We start from the raw sequence: 16,770 nt of genomic DNA, 5'->3' as shown, positions 1-16,770 counted from the left end.
CTGCACATTCGGTATACAGCTCGCTACGGACATTTTTCAAAAATTGCATTCCTCCGTTTTACGCGTAATCAACGCTAGTTACACGAAGTTGGAAACGAAAAAAAAAAAAAATGTTTTAAAAGTTCTCTTCCGCAGTCACGGAGGAATTATGGCTGTATGAAAAGTTTAAACTACCCCGTAGAAGTGGCAGTAGGGGGGGGTGGGGCGTTAAAATCAAACATCTCGTGCACATGCAGAGCTTTCGGCTCGTAAAATGCATATAGGCGGTTTAGGCGGGTGGGGGTTTAATGCGCATAGCTCGCGGCGTTTACGTGCCGTATTGAAATATCATATGCCGGGTACGTTACGCTGCGAGATAAACCACGCGCGCGCCCTTATTTTCTTACTGCGGCTAATTGTTACGGCGCTCCGATAAACCCTTTTACCGTCTCCGACACGAACGACATCGACACTCTAATGCTACCTTTTTACCTTCGTTCCATGGTAGATGAGTGAACGGTGATATGCATGTACCTATTGTACTGTTTCCAGCTGTTTTGCACCGCTCGTTTAATGATAACTGTTGGGTTACATTATATACAGGTACGTCATAATGTAACCAATGGTATAGCGGCTCGAGTTTTATGGACTCGTTTTTACAGCTCTTTTTCAAAATGGAATTTTCTCTCTATCGTTCGGACCTATGTAAAGTCAACCTGTAATCTGATTATCTCCATTGAAAATAACCAGTGGCTCGATTTAAGAAAAAGGTGATATTTGAGATCTGATAAATACACAATGTATACCGATTTTTCTTGTCAAATTCTTTTGTTTTGGATCTCAATTGTATGGTAAATAAGCAAGGAATATTTCCCCTTTCCAAGTCTAAAATGTGTGCTTGATTGAACTTTCGACTCGAGTGAAAATATGATGTACTTTTGCGTTGGTCGAAAAAAAAAAAAAAAAAAAAAAAAAAAAAAAAAAAAAAAAAAAAAAATCAAGGGAATAGTAAGGAAAGATGTTAATAATAAAGAAAGAAAGAAAGAAAAATACTAATGAAACAACTTAGGAAAACTCCTCGCGCCACGTTTGTACATTGAATTAATAATGAGCCAATGATCTAGAAGAAGCTGTCATAATTTTCCAGACGTTACACTTGCAGCGGCAACACCGATCCAGACGAAGATGAGAGGAAATTATACCAAGTATTTCATTTGCCGCGCGATAACAATGAAAGTCTGCAGTCAGCACAACTGCCTCGTGGTAATAGCGGCGCGTCTTAGCTGTTATCTGACGCGCGTTCGGGATCAGTGAAAAATCGATGCGTCTTTCTCATTATCTGTATACGGTCTCGTCGCTACGAAGTAAACAAAAATAAAACGAAATGGATAAAAAAAAAAAAAAAAAAAAAAAAAGTACCTACGCACTCGACGCGCAAAAAAATATAAAATAAACACCAATGGGAGAGCCGATTATTGGGTCACATTGGTACAACTATATAAAAACAAGAGCAACACAAGTGCGAGCGCGTACGCGAGTTTTTGAGAGCTGACAAACATAATATACGTTAAACACAAAGATTGGGCGAACAAAGTATGAAGCGCAATTATTTGCTGCAGCCGCGGAAATTGCCATCAGCCTCGATAGCTCCGGCGGTCAACGTTCAACCGAGTCTAGCGACATCGGCGTCTCCTTGCGCGACGCGTTACACAATATACGCTATCAGAGAGTCACGTGCCGTGTGTTTTTATATCTTCTGTCTGGCTGGTGATTTTTTTTTTTTTTTTTTTTTCTTCATATCCGTGTATTTATGTAATGTTATTTTTCCTTGTCGCACTTTGCTACGCAAAAAAGCACACATCTTGCATTAACAAAAATTACATACCCTGATGACTCTGTGTTGACGTAAGCTCCGAACCGATTGTCACGGATTAGGTAATATCGCGCCTGCACACACGTGCCGTACGCGCTTCTAATAACTACCCTTACACAGCAAACAACGCAGTGTATATGTACTCGTATACTTTAGATAAAATACGCATTATGGTGGAAAAGCTCGCAGGATCGAGTGATGGCGAAATTTTCGGTCCGTATACGCGGTCCATATTATTTTTCCACGTCTTAATGTGTACACGCCGGGAAGCCGTAATTGTACAAGTGTATGGATGTATGCCTAAAGGTGAATCATCGGTACGATCGACTGGAGCCACATGTTCGTTCGCCCGAATGAGCTACTCTGCCGAACCCCAGCGGCTACCCCCCCAATCGCTATACCTCTACCCTCTCGATATCCACCCCATGTGTACGCTTACACTGCACCCAGTATACGGTGTTTGTTAAATTCGACGCGAATCGCAACTGTAAAATGGGAAAAAAAAGAAAATCATCAAATAAACGGAAAGACAAAAACTCACCGGAATCATGTCGCAAGTCGTTCGCAGCTATAGGGGCAGTGCGGGTGGCTGACAACGCGGCGACGAAAGCGGCCACAACGATAACAGCAGTGGCAGGCGGCAAAGTATACTGGCATAGCCCTCCCGACCGACAAGAGAAGTAAGTAAGGAAGGAAGGACTCGCTCGCGTGCCCCTATTACCTGCGAGCCTTTCCCCCCCCCTAAGCCCACCCCCCACGCTACCACCTGCCCACCTACGCCAGTAGCATTTAAATCCTGCTTCTGTGTGTGTACCCATACATGACATTGCCAGTCGGCCCGTACGTGTAGGGTTTTGTACAGCTATAGTAGATAAGGAAAGGCTATCGGCCGCTCAACCCTCCCCAACACTCAAAACCGTCCCCAACAAGCTCATAAGCTTCATGCGTATACATTAATATATAATATGTGATAGGAAAATAACTGTGTATATACGTATATATGCAACACATGCTTTTTTTACCTTTTGTGACAAAATCCAGAGTTGATCAGATTGTTACAGTCGATAAAAAAATTAATCCCGTTAGAGTACTCATATGAATTATCAAATATAATTTTATATAAAATCGAAGATGATGTACCCTCGTTTTGCTGACCACTCTCGGAGTAATTATCGAGTATACAAGACTTTTCAAAACATCTAAATATTTTCAGGCTCATTGCTATGCCTAAACAAACGGTTGAGAAAAAATAAAATCCGAGACTGCTAACGATATTACTCTTGTTGCTCCTAACGCATATATTATATCACTGATTTAACGACCATATTGCGACATCTTCGATATTTACAGATATACGGAATATTAAAATGTTAAAAATCCAAATGAAAGTTTTAAACCATTGGCAGTCCCATGACTTTGTAATTGCTCTTAGTGATATTGTCGACAGTTTAAAAGATTATTTAGTTGTTAGGAGGACTTACAAAAAGATAGCTAGGGCTTAGTAAATGTACATTGTATTAAAAAAATTTTTAATACTGATTCCAAATTGACGTCCTTTTTGCGATATCTTTATTATTTACGGAGATACGGGCGTTTAAAGTTTTGGCAATTTTTTCCTATGAAAATTTTGAATTAGGAGCAGTCCCACAGCTTTAAACTAGCTTTTATTAATATTCTGGATAGTCTCAGAAGATAATTTAGTTGTTGGCTTAGTTTTAAAAGCAATAGCTGAGGTTTAGTCTACTTACATAAAAAAAAAATTTTTTGATTTTCACTGATTCCAAATTAAAGTCCTTTTCGCGATAACTCCATTATTTACTGAGATACGGGCGTTTTAAGTTTTGGCATTTTTTTCTTATAAAAATTTTGAATTAGAAGCAGTCCCACAGCTTCAAACTCGCTTTGAATAGTATTGTGGACAGACTGGGAAGATAATTCAGTTGTTAGCCGAATTTTAAAAGCAATGGCTAAGGCTTAGTCTACGTAAATAAAAAAAAAAAATTTTATTTTCACTGATTCTAAATAAACGTCCTTTTAGCGATATCTCCATTATTTACGAAGATACGGGCGTTTAAAGTTTTGGCAATTTTTTCTTATAAATATTTTGAATTAAAAGCAGTCCCTGAGTTTTAAACTCGCTTTGAATAGTATTGAGGACAGACTGAGAAGATAATTCAGTTGTTAGCTGAATTTTAAAAGCAATGGCTGAGGCATTATCTATAAAAAAAGGGAAAAAAAATTTTTGGTTTTCACTGATCCCAAATTAACGTCCTTTTAGCGATATCTCCATTATTTACGGAGATACAGGCGTTTTAAGTTTTGGCATTTTTTTCTTATAAAAATTTTGAATTAGGAGCAGTCCCACATCTTTGAACTAGCTTTTATTAATATTCTAGATAGTCTCAGAAGATAATTTAGTTGTTGGCTTAGTTTTAAAAGCAATGGCTAAAGTTTAGTCCCCGTAAATAAAAAAATAATTTTTGTTTTTCACTGATTCTAAATTAACGTCCTTTTAGCGATATCTCCATTATTTACGAAGATACAGGCGTTTTAAGTTTTGGCATTTTTTTCTTATAAAAATTTTGAATTAGAAGCAGTCCCACAGCTTCAAACTCGCTTTGAATAGTATTGTGGAAAGACTGGAAAGATAATTCAGTTGTTGGCCGAATTTTAAAAGCAATGGCTAAGGCTTAATCGCCGGGAAAAGAAAACCAAAAATTTTTGGTTTTCACTGATCCCAAATTAACGTCCTTTTTGTGCTATCTCCATTATTTACGGAGATATGGGCGTTTTGAGTTTTGGCAATTTTTTCTTATAAAAATTTTGAATTAGGAGCAGTCCCACATCTTCGAACTAGCTTTTATTAATATTCTAGATAGTCTCAGAAGATAATTTAGTTGTTGGCTTAGTTTTAAAAGCAATGGCTAAAGTTTAGTCCCCGTAAATAAAAAAAATAATTTTTGGTTTTCACTGATTCTAAATTAACGTCCTTTTAGCGATATCTCCATTATTTACGGAGATACAGGCGTTTTAAGTTTTGGCAATTTTTTCTTATAAAAATTTTGAATTAGAAGCAGTCCCACAGCTTCAAACTCGCTTTGAATAGTATTGTGGACAGACTGGGAAGATAATTCAGTTGTTAGCCGAATTTTAGAAGCAATGGCTAAGGCTTAGTCTACGTAAATGAAAAAAAAAATTTTTTATTTTCACTGATTCTAAATAAACATCCTTTTAGCGATATCTCCATTATTTACGAAGATACGGGCGTTTAAAGTTTTGGCAATTTTTTCTTATGAATATTTTGAATTAAAAGCAGTCCCTTAGTTTTAAACTCGCTTTGAATAGTATTGAGGACAGACTGAGAAGATAATTTAGTTGTTAGCCGAACTTTCAAAGCAATGGCTAAGGCATTATCTATAAAAAAAGGAAGAAAATATTCTTGGTTTTCACTCATCCCAAATAAACGTCCTTTTAGCGATATCTCCATTATTTACGGAGTTACAGGCGTTTTAAGTTTTGGCAATTTTTTCTTATAAAAATTTTAAATTAGAAGCAGTCCCAGAGCTTAAAATTCGCTTTTATTAATATTCTGAATAGTCTCAGAAGTTAATTTAGTTGTTTGCTTAATTTCAAAAGCAATGGCTAAGGTTTAGTCTACGTAATTAAAAAAAAAAAAACTTTTGATTTTCACTGATTCCAAATTAACGTTCTTTTAGCGATATCTCCATTATTTACGGAGATACGGGCGTTTCAAGTTTTGGCAATTTTTTCTTATAAAAATTTTGAATTAGGAGCAGTCCCACAGCTTCAAACTCGCTTTGAATAGTATTGTGGACAGACTGGGAAGATAATTCAGTTGTTAGCCGAATTTTAAAAGCAATGGCTAAGGCTTAGTCTACGTAAATAAAAAAAAAAAATTTTATTTTCACTGATTCTAAATAAACGTCCTTTTAGCGATATCTCCATTATTTACGAAGATACGGGCGTTTAAAGTTTTGGCAATTTTTTCTTATAAATATTTTGAATTAAAAGCAGTCCCTGAGTTTTAAACTCGCTTTGAATAGTATTGAGGACAGACTGAGCAGATAATTCAGTTGTTAGCTGAATTTTAAAAGCAATGGCTGAGGCATTATCTATAAAAAAAGGAATAAAAAATTTTTGGTTTTCACTGATCCCAAATTAACGTCCTTTTAGCGATATCTCCATTATTTACGGAGATACAGGCGTTTTAAGTTTTGGCATTTTTTTCTTATAAAAATTTTGAATTAGGAGCAGTCCCACAGCTTTAAACTCGCTTTGAATAGTATTGTGGACAGACTGAGAAGATAATTCAGTTGTTAGCCGAATTTTAAAAGCAATGACAAAGGCTTAATCTACGGAAAAAGAGAATAAAAAATTTTTGGTTTTCACTGATTCCAAATTAACGTCCTTTCAGCGATATCTCCATTATTTACGGAGATACGGGCGTTTTGAGTTTTGGCAATTTTTTCTTATAAAAATTTTGAATTAGGAGCAGTCCCACATCTTTAAACTAGCTTTTATTAATATTCTAGATAGTCTCAGAAGATAATTTAGTTGTTGGCTTAGTTTTAAAAGCAATGGCTAAAGTTTAGTCCCCGTAAATAAAAAAAATAATTTTTGGTTTTCACTGATTCTAAATTAACGTCCTTTCAGCGATATCTCCATTATTTACGGAGATACGGGCGTTTTGAGTTTTGGCAATTTTTTCTTATAAAAATTTTGAATTAGGAGCAGTCCCACATCTTCGAACTAGCTTCTATTAATATTCTAGATAGTCTCAGAAGATAATTTAGTTGTTGGCTTAGTTTTAAAAGCAATGGCTAAAGTTTAGTCCCCGTAAATAAAAAAAATAATTTTTGGTTTTCACTGATTCTAAATTAACGTCCTTTTAGCGATATCTCCATTATTTACGGAGATACAGGCGTTTTAAGTTTTGGCAATTTTTTCTTATAAAAATTTTGAATTAGGAGCAGTCCTACAGCTTTAAACTCGCTTTGAATAGTATTGTGGACAGACTGGGAAGACAAATCAGTTGTTAGTCGAATTTTCAAAGCAATGGCTAAGGCTTAATTGCCGGGAAAAGAAAACCAAAAATTTTTGGTTTTCACTGATCCCAAATTAACGTCCTTTTTGTGCTATCTCCATTATTTACAGAGATATGGGCGTTTTGAGTTTTGGCAATTTTTTCTTATAAAAATTTTGAATTAGGAGCGGTCCCACAGCTTTGAACTAGCTTTTATTAATATTCTGAATAGTCTCAGAAGTTAATTTAGTTGTTTGCTTAATTTCAAAAGCAATGGCTAAGGTTTAGTCTACGTAATTAAAAAAAAAAAATTTTTTGAACCTTACTGATTACAAATTAACGTCCTTTTAGCGATATCTCCATTATTTACGGAGATACGGGCGTTTCAAGTTTTGGCAATTTTTTCTTATAAAAATTTTGAATTAGAAGCAGTCCCACAGCTTTCAACTCGTTTTGAATAGTATTGAGGACAGACTGAGAAGATAATTTAGTTGTTAGCCGAACTTTCAAAGCAATGGCTAAGGCATTATCTATAAAAAAAGGAAGGAAATATTTTTGGTTTTCACTCATCCCAAATTAACGTCCTTTTAGCGATATCTCCATTATTTACGGAGTTACAGGCGTTTTAAGTTTTGGCATTTTTTTCTTATAAAAATTTTGAATTAGAAGCAGTCCCACAGCTTTAAACTCGCTTTGAATAGTATTGAGGACAGACTGAGAAGATAATTCAGTTGATAGCTGAATTTTAAAAGCAATGGCTGAGGCATTATCTATAAAAAAAGGAAAAAAAAAATTTTTGGTTTTCACTGATCCCAAATTAACGTCCTTTTAGCGATATCTCCATTATTTACGGAGATACAGGCGTTTTAAGTTTTGGCATTTTTTTCTTATAAAAATTTTGAATTAGGAGCAGTCCCACATCTTTGAACTAGCTTTTATTAATATTCTAGATAGTCTCAGAAGATAATTTAGTTGTTGGCTTAGTTTTAAAAGCAATGGCTAAAGTTTAGTCCCCGTAAATAATAAAAATAATTTTTGGTTTTCACTGATTCTAAATTAACGTCCTTTTAGCGATATCTCCATTATTTACGGAGATACAGGCGTTTTAAGTTTTGGCAATTTTTTCTTATAAAAATTTTGAATTAGAAGCAGTCCCACAGCTTCAAACTCGCTTTGAATAGTATTGTGGACAGACTGGGAAGATAATTCAGTTGTTAGCCGAATTTTAAAAGCAATGGCTAGGGCTTAGTCTACGTAAATGAAAAAAAAAATTTTTATTTTCACTGATTCTAAATAAACGTCCTTTTAGCGATATCTCCATTATTTACGAAGATACGGGCGTTTAAAGTTTTGGCAATTTTTTCGTATAAATATTTTGAATTGAAAGCAGTCCCTGAGTTTTAAACTCGCTTTGAATAGTATTGAGGACAGACTGAGAAGATAATTCAGTTGTTAGCTGAATTTTAAAAGCAATGGCTGAGGCATTATCTATAAAAAAAGGAAAAAAAAATTTTTGGTTTTCACCGATCCCAAATTAACGTCCTTTTAGCGATATCTCCATTATTCACGAAGATACGGGCGTTTAAAGTTTTGGCAATTTTTTCTTATAAAAATTTTGAATTAGGAGCAGTCCCACATCTTTGAACTAGCTTTTATTAATATTCTAGATAGTCTCAGAAGATAATTTAGTTGTTGGCTTAGTTTTAAAAGCAATGGCTAAAGTTTAGTCCCCGTAAATAAAAAAATAATTTTTGGTTTTCACTGATTCTAAATTAACGTCCTTTTAGCGATATCTCCATTATTTACGGAGATACAGGCGTTTTAAGTTTTGGCAATTTTTTCTTATAAAAATTTTGAATTAGGAGCAGTCCCACAGCTTTAAACTCGCTTTGAATAGATTTGTGGACAGACTGGGAAGATAATTCAGTTGTTAGTCGAATTTTAAAAGCAATGGCTAAGGCTTAATCGCCGGGAAAAGAAAACCAAAAATTTTTGGTTTTCACTGATCCCAAATTAACGTCCTTTTTGTGCTATCTCCATTATTTACGGAGATATGGGCGTTTTGAGTTTTGGCAATTTTTTCTTATAAAAATTTTGAATTAGGAGCAGTCCCACATCTTCGAACTAGCTTTTATTAATATTCTAGATAGTCTCAGAAGATAATTTAGTTGTTGGCTTAGTTTTAAAAGCAATGGCTAAAGTTTAGTCCCCGTAAATAAAAAAAATAATTTTTGGTTTTCACTGATTCTAAATTAACGTCCTTTTAGCGATATCTCCATTATTTACGGAGATACAGGCGTTTTAAGTTTTGGCAATTTTTTCTTATAAAAATTTTGAATTAGAAGCAGTCCCACAGCTTCAAACTCGCTTTGAATAGTATTGTGGACAGACTGGGAAGATAATTCAGTTGTTAGCCGAATTTTAAAAGCAATGGCTAGGGCTTAGTCTACGTAAATGAAAAAAAAAATTTTTATTTTCACTGATTCTAAATAAACGTCCTTTTAGCGATATCTCCATTATTTACGAAGATACGGGCGTTTAAAGTTTTGGCAATTTTTTCGTATAAATATTTTGAATTGAAAGCAGTCCCTGAGTTTTAAACTCGCTTTGAATAGTATTGAGGACAGACTGAGAAGATAATTCAGTTGTTAGCTGAATTTTAAAAGCAATGGCTGAGGCATTATCTATAAAAAAAGGAAAAAAAAATTTTTGGTTTTCACCGATCCCAAATTAACGTCCTTTTAGCGATATCTCCATTATTCACGAAGATACGGGCGTTTAAAGTTTTGGCAATTTTTTCTTATAAAAATTTTGAATTAGGAGCAGTCCCACATCTTTGAACTAGCTTTTATTAATATTCTAGATAGTCTCAGAAGATAATTTAGTTGTTGGCTTAGTTTTAAAAGCAATGGCTAAAGTTTAGTCCCCGTAAATAAAAAAATAATTTTTGGTTTTTACTGATTCTAAATTAACGTCCTTTTAGCGATATCTCCATTATTTACGGAGATACAGGCGTTTTAAGTTTTGGCAATTTTTTCTTATAAAAATTTTGAATTAGGAGCAGTCCCACAGCTTTAAACTCGCTTTGAATAGATTTGTGGACAGACTGGGAAGATAATTCAGTTGTTAGTCGAATTTTAAAAGCAATGGCTAAGGCTTAATCGCCGGGAAAAGAAAACCAAAAATTTTTGGTTTTCACTGATCCCAAATTAACGTCCTTTTTGTGCTATCTCCATTATTTACGGAGATATGGGCGTTTTGAGTTTTGGCAATTTTTTCTTATAAAAATTTTGAATTAGGAGCAGTCCCACATCTTCGAACTAGCTTTTATTAATATTCTAGATAGTCTCAGAAGATAATTTAGTTGTTGGCTTAGTTTTAAAAGCAATGGCTAAAGTTTAGTCCCCGTAAATAAAAAAAATAATTTTTGGTTTTCACTGATTCTAAATTAACGTCCTTTTAGCGATATCTCCATTATTTACGGAGATACAGGCGTTTTAAGTTTTGGCAATTTTTTCTTATAAAAATTTTGAATTAGGAGCAGTCCTACAGCTTTAAACTCGCTTTGAATAGTATTGTGGACAGACTGGGAAGACAAATCAGTTGTTAGTCGAATTTTAAAAGCAATGGCTAAGGCTTAATCGCCGGGAAAAGAAAACCAAAAATTTTTGGTTTTCACTGATCCCAAATTAACGTCCTTTTTGTGCTATCTCCATTATTTACGGAGATATGGGCGTTTTGAGTTTTGGCAATTTTTTCTTATAAAAATTTTAAATTAGGAGCAGTCCCACAGCTTTGAACTAGCTTTTATTAATATTCTGAATAGTCTCAGAAGTTAATTTAGTTGTTGGCTTAGTTTTAAAAGCAATGGCTAAAGTTTAGTCCCCGCAAATAAAAAAAATAATTTTTGGTTTTCACTGATTCTAAATTAACGTCCTTTTAGCGATATCTTCATTATTTACGGAGATACGGGCGTTTCAAGTTTTGGCAATTTTTTCTTATAAAAATTTTGAATTAGAAGATTTAGCTGTGAAGAAAACTCCAAACTACCCTGTTATATGTAGGTGAGCTTTTGTGACGGCTTGTAATGTTGTTAAAGATGTCAACTGCATACCTGTATTCACTTATGGATACGATGAACCCACATCACAAGGAAGGAAATAAGCCTTAAATGTTTTATCTTGTAAGGATTGTAGTATAAAGCTTATTCTCGATGGGGTAATTCAGTGCATGTCAAAATTTGGTCTCTCGCGATCATAACTCATCCATCATTGGTCCCTTCTGCACGGGCATTCTACATTGTGATGTTTGCAATTCACACGTGTATATATAGCTACTTTGGCTCGACAAGTTCGAAATAGTTGGTGGATACAGGCAAGGGGAAGAAAATTGCTTTTAATAATCCTGCCGATTGGATGGGCGCCCTTTTTTGTATGTACAAGTATCTTGGGTGTATTGTAGGTACATATTTATTTTCCGAACCATGAATTGTACCATTACATAGCTCGGCTCGTTCGTTCGGGCCAATGCCTCGATCGGCTCTCGTCGTCAAGGAACCGGTGATTCGCATTTCAATATTATCGCATGATAAGATTGCATTAGACGCTCGCCTTGTCTCTCTCCCCTTATTGACGAATCCATCTTCCCCTTTCTTCGAAAGTGTATTAGGTACTGGTACAGTTGTACAACCAAACCCATGGTATAACATGTATCCCAATGCTATACGTGTACAATAAAATCCGATACCTACCTGTACACACCCTCTCCCTCTGTTCCGCTCTGTATGGCAATGCGAGTATCGAGTGGAAGTCGAGCCGAGAGAGGATCGTATACGGGAAAATTGACAGTCTGGACTCTTTTCCTCGTTTTTTTCCTCCCCTCTTTTCTTCTACGTTCTTATTTACCGTAAAATACGACTTCCTGTCTCGTTATTTGGTGCTTCGCGTATAAATTCATATCCCTCCCGGCTTCGTGCGCTTTTTTTATGTATCCTCGTTTGGCGTTGTTTTCGTGTTCTTCCACTTTGACGGGAGAGGAGAAAAAAAATGTATATGCCCGTGCTCGTATCGGCTCAAGTGTACTGTAATTTATAGTCATGGAAAACGCTTTGGGATGGACAAGCCAGAGGATGGATAATATGGTGCGAGGTAAGGAGTTCGAAACACGTAACAAATAAGTCGAAAATTATCATTTATTCGGCTGATAAACTTTTTTTTTTTTTTTTTTTTTTTCGCTTCACAAGTATAACATTCGTGTGCGAACATATCTTTCTTTTAAACAACGAATCAACCACCAATGCGATTTCGTTGGTGCGATAAAACAAGAGCGCGGGGCGGGGAGGGAGCGAGAGATCAATCGCTGCAGAGCGACTTTTTTTTTTTTTTTTTTTCTTTCTCTACGCTCCGAGTATACGTTTTGTTTACGCAAATCACAAGTATCGTGTGTGCACGCACTCGCACGCCGGATCAATTGAAAAACTTTCCACGATGCAGATAATCGTGCAACATATTTCGTACGCACACATTTGGCAAGAAGATTAATTTTTAGTTTTTTTTCTTTTCTTTTCTCTTTCGTCTCTCGAAGAAAGAAAAAAAAAAAACCAAACGTATCATTCACACACATACACACGGTATCTCCTTGTTTTCTCGGATATTTTTATCCCAGAACTGTGATTGACGGCTAAAAGCACATATTTATATAATCGTAGTCCTTATCAGAGTAATTATCCACTTATTTATATATTTTCGAACGATTAAAACTATTATTATTATTATTATTATTATTATTAATAGTATTGCTTCTCTAGTGCGTGCCTAAAACAAATTTACCTATAGGTATACGGTTCGCTCGACTTATACAATAATGCCATGTATAGTAGTATATTATATCCTGAGTGATTTATGTTGAGCGTAGGCGTAAAAAATAATATCCTTATTTACATATGAATCCTTATTACAAATTAATGTATTGTCTATGGAGACGATGATAAGAAACTATAAGATTCGATTGGACACTCGAGTATAACATTAAAATAAAACTCATGTATTATAATAAAAGTTGATGCAAAAGTTTGACGATCACTGGTGCTGTTGTCCTTGGCACCTCCCTTCACCACCACCACTGTACAAAACAATATAGTCTTGGGCGCACTTTGTCCGTACGTAATTAAATCCATGTGGTCCAAGCGAGTCGATGAGTTGGGGTTACCGCACAATGGCCAAAGGTGGCTTGTGCCGAGTCCGCCGGTGCGCCCTCAACAGCCCGGCGACCCTCCGAAAGGGTAGCAGGAGATAACAGTAGGCGCAGTAGGGCAGAGGATCCCAGTAGAGCAGCAGGGACTCGCGCTCGTCGAGCCGGTGCTGCTTGCAGGTTGGCGTGGCCGACACCACCGGAGCCCTCGCCTCGTCTCTGCCCACCAGCAGCTCGCCCACCTCGAGCGAGTGACCGAGATACGCCAGCCCGACGCCCACTCGGCAGCTAATGGCCACCAGCCGGTCCATCCGCCCGTCCAGCGCTGCCAGCCTGAAGGTAAAGTGTCCCCGGAGGCCCGGCTCGAAGCCAGCGAAGAAACGCTCGAGCCAACGCTCGACCTCGGGCTGGTGCTCCGGCAGCAGGTCGCCCCGCGACGACTCGTCGACGCGGCAGGTCACGTTGGCCAGTACCTTGCCGGCCCTTATCGTCGTGCAAGTCAAAAAGTGCACGGCCCCGTGCGGCACGAACAGCACGAGCCACGGCTGCTGTTGTTCGGGGCCGAGGCGTTGGTTGGCCACCAGCTGGAGGAACTCGGGCAGGCCGGGGGGCAGCTCGAACGGTTTGGGCCGAGCCCGGAGACCCGAGGGTCCCACCGGGAAGGCGTAGCACCGGCCCCTCACGCGCAACAGTCCCCCACCCTCGTAGAGCCGAGCCGCGTCCGACAGCCGGGGCACGAGGGCGTGCTGGGGCGTGGGCAGGGATTGGGCCCGGGCGAGCCTCTGGAGTTGTTCGGGGTCCTCGAGGAGGGCGACCTCCGCTGCCCGGGGCACGAGGCACTCGCACCCGAGGGACTTTTCCAGGTGGGGTCGGGCCAGGCTGTCGAAGTAGGCGCCCCCCGGGGCCGAGGAGGACTCGGCGGCGCTCACCGGCACGTACAGCTCGACCCCCTCCCTGCGCACAATGTCCCTGAGGGCGTTGACGTACTCGGCCGCGTTGCTCGTGCGGGGCAGGGTGTGGTAGCTGCAGCAGGCGCGCGAGAACCGGGCCAACCCGAAGGCCTGTAGCTCGCAGACGACGACGCGCTTGACCCCCGCCGCCCGGCTGAGGCCCCTGATGATGTGGACCGCTTGGACGGTGTTGGCCCCGCTCACGAGGACGCAGCGACCACCCCGGGCTGGGCTACGGTTTCTCTGCTGGTGGCGCTGTTGGCTCGTCTGGCGCGACAAGAGTAAGCTCAGCAGGGCCAGGGGCAACCGCAGGAGGAGCAGCCAGCACAGCCACAGCCACCCCAGGAGCCAGAGGAGCGGCCCGAGGATGGTGCAGGCGAGGGCACGGTGCAGGTAACCGGTTTGTCTCGTCGCTCGGCCACCTTGGTGATTCGTGTCGTGGTGGTGGTGGTGGTGGTGATGGTGGTGGTGGTGGTGGCAGTGCACCTGATGCCGTTGATTTTGGGCGAGCGGCGAGGCGAGGGCGTTCTTGTTGGGCCACAGGCCCTGGAGGCTGCAGGGGGCCTCGCTGCCACAGGCCGGCATTTCGTTGGCGATCGATGCGAATGCTATATGCGATGATGTTGTTGACGGTACTTGCTTCTGGCCACGATGGGTACACACTAGGGTCCCATCCCGGTACGACGGCGATCCATGTCCTCTCCTGATTCAACGGGGCAACGGTACAAGCAGTGGTTGCAGTAGTGACGCATCGTGCGAGGAGTTTATGTCGGTACGACCCCGTATATTACACTCGAGTTGATATGCCGTGATTGTAGGTGGGTATGTGCATATTTAATAATTATTGTAATCGAGAGGAGAAGTGCACGCGGGTCACACACTGAGGCCGGTTCCCGATAATCCAGTCCTCTTAAGCCTTTCGCCGATCGGTGTGGGCTCTCGTCGCCACTCGTACAATTTTATCTCTTCCCCGGGTGCACTATGAACTGGCACCCCGCTTATCTCTGCGCGCGTGCATATATATATATATATATACACATATTATATTGTATACTCTCTTTCTTTGATGATATAGGTATTACGCGCGGGGGCATCCCTCTCCTCTCTTGATGGTCGCGCTCGAGATGTTCGTTTGTGTTGCCACCGATCGCGACAAGCCAAATACATACATCATATCCATCCTCTCTTGCTGATAAGTTATTGAAAAAGAATTAAGTATATTTCGTACACTTACAACTCTGAAATGAGAGAAAAGAGCTTGTGGTCGTTCGATCGGCTTTTGATTCGAATCGCCCCGCCAGGCAACGCTTAATATATATATTGTTGTGCCACGTGACTCAACGCAATTGTCGTCTGCTGTGGGAGCATGTTGACAAGTGAATATATGTCCGAATGTAAACATTTGCGAGACATCGTATACCTGCAAGGAATCAAGAAAGTGAAAAATGTCCTCGGAGGAGGAGGAGAGCGATGAGCTCATGGATTTGGAGAAGATTCGTGATCAAATAATGAGCCAGCCACTAGGTGATTACGATCGCATGCAGGTTAGCGCTTGGGAGGACGACGACAAGGACATCGAAGAAACTAGGAACGCAAAAGGTTAGGTATACAATTTGAATGAGTGCGCTTTGCACTTACGATCTTTATGTCAATTTTGTTTTTTTTGGATTTTTTTTTGTGTTTTTTTTTTTTTTTCACGAAAATTCACTAAATTTAAATTCCAACTGAGTAACTGTGAATTTTTACGTTTTTTCAGATCCGCTGCAAAGGGCAATGCTGACTGCCGCGGAAAATGGAGACTTGGACAAAGTAAAGTCATATTACGCTTTGGATCCTTCTCTCGTCAAATGCGCCGATAGCGATGGTTACACCCCGCTTCATAGGGCATGTTACGGCAACCACACCAAGATAATCGAGGTAAATGTGTAATCGTAACGTTAATAACTCGTGTCTAAACTGAAATTTAAACGTATTGACCAAAGACTTTTTGCATCTCAGTTTTTACTGCAAGCTGGTGCAGATATCAGTGCCAAGACGCAAGACGACTGGCAACCACTGCATTCGGCGTGCTGTTGGAACAATGTTGAATGCGCTGCTATCTTAATTGCACAAGGTGCCAATGTCAATGCCAAAAGTAAGGGAGATCAGACACCCTTGCATTTGGTTTCAGCCAGCTCCCACAACTCGCCTTGCTTGCAGCTTCTTCTCTTACACCCGGACACTGATCCGCACATCAAAAATTCCAGCGGGGATACCGCTTTTGACATTGCAAAAAGAACAGGAAAACATTATCCCTTGTTTGAAATAATTGAACCGTGTTTGAATGAAATCTAGGGACTCGGGGTACTAGGATTGTAAATAATGATTATACATTTATAGTTAAGAATTTGTATTATAATGGTATTTCATAGATTTATTTTTATACAAAATGTTTCCGTTTATAGAAGTTCGTTTTTGCATTATTTATTAAATAACCGCGCAAATACAATAAATACACTTATAAAGTAACTTTACAGTCTTCAGTGTGTATAATATATGGATGACAAGGTATTTCAGATTTGTTACACATAGGCAACATTTTATCATATTACAAAAACATTTAATTTTTCCATGAGACATAACAAAAATGGATCTACATAAAATTATCAAGAAAAATTATAAAAATAATACTTTAGCAATGTGTTGCTTGCACGGCACATTTTAACTCGTATAAGACTGCATTTGGTATTTTTGAA

At 39.0% G+C, this 16,770-nt stretch overlaps 2 protein-coding genes across 2 annotated transcripts; one reads left to right on the top strand and one right to left on the bottom strand.

Moving 5' to 3' along the window:
* Positions 1 to 12,849: 12,849 nt before the first annotated feature.
* LOC106645544 (uncharacterized) lies at positions 12,850 to 14,954 on the bottom strand. Its single transcript, XM_014361434.2, has one exon. The coding sequence runs from the start codon at positions 14,618 to 14,620 to the stop codon at positions 13,100 to 13,102; it is 1,521 nt and encodes a 506-aa protein (XP_014216920.2). The 5' UTR covers positions 14,621 to 14,954; the 3' UTR covers positions 12,850 to 13,099.
* Positions 14,955 to 15,329: 375 nt separating this feature from the next.
* On the top strand, positions 15,330 to 16,739 carry LOC106645555 (ankyrin repeat domain-containing protein 49). The gene is made up of 3 exons (XM_014361447.2): positions 15,330 to 15,634; positions 15,792 to 15,952; positions 16,034 to 16,739. The coding sequence occupies exons 1-3, from the start codon at positions 15,481 to 15,483 to the stop codon at positions 16,367 to 16,369; spliced, it is 651 nt and encodes a 216-aa protein (XP_014216933.1). The 5' UTR covers positions 15,330 to 15,480; the 3' UTR covers positions 16,370 to 16,739.
* Positions 16,740 to 16,770: the final 31 nt, after the last annotated feature.

Source organism: Copidosoma floridanum, unplaced genomic scaffold (assembly GCF_036245765.1).
Source record: "Copidosoma floridanum isolate Cflo_tuat_1 unplaced genomic scaffold, Cflo_Japanese_pri ptg000001l, whole genome shotgun sequence".
Taxonomy (NCBI): domain Eukaryota; kingdom Metazoa; phylum Arthropoda; class Insecta; order Hymenoptera; family Encyrtidae; genus Copidosoma; species Copidosoma floridanum.
This window is presented reverse-complemented; position numbering and strand designations above follow the sequence as displayed.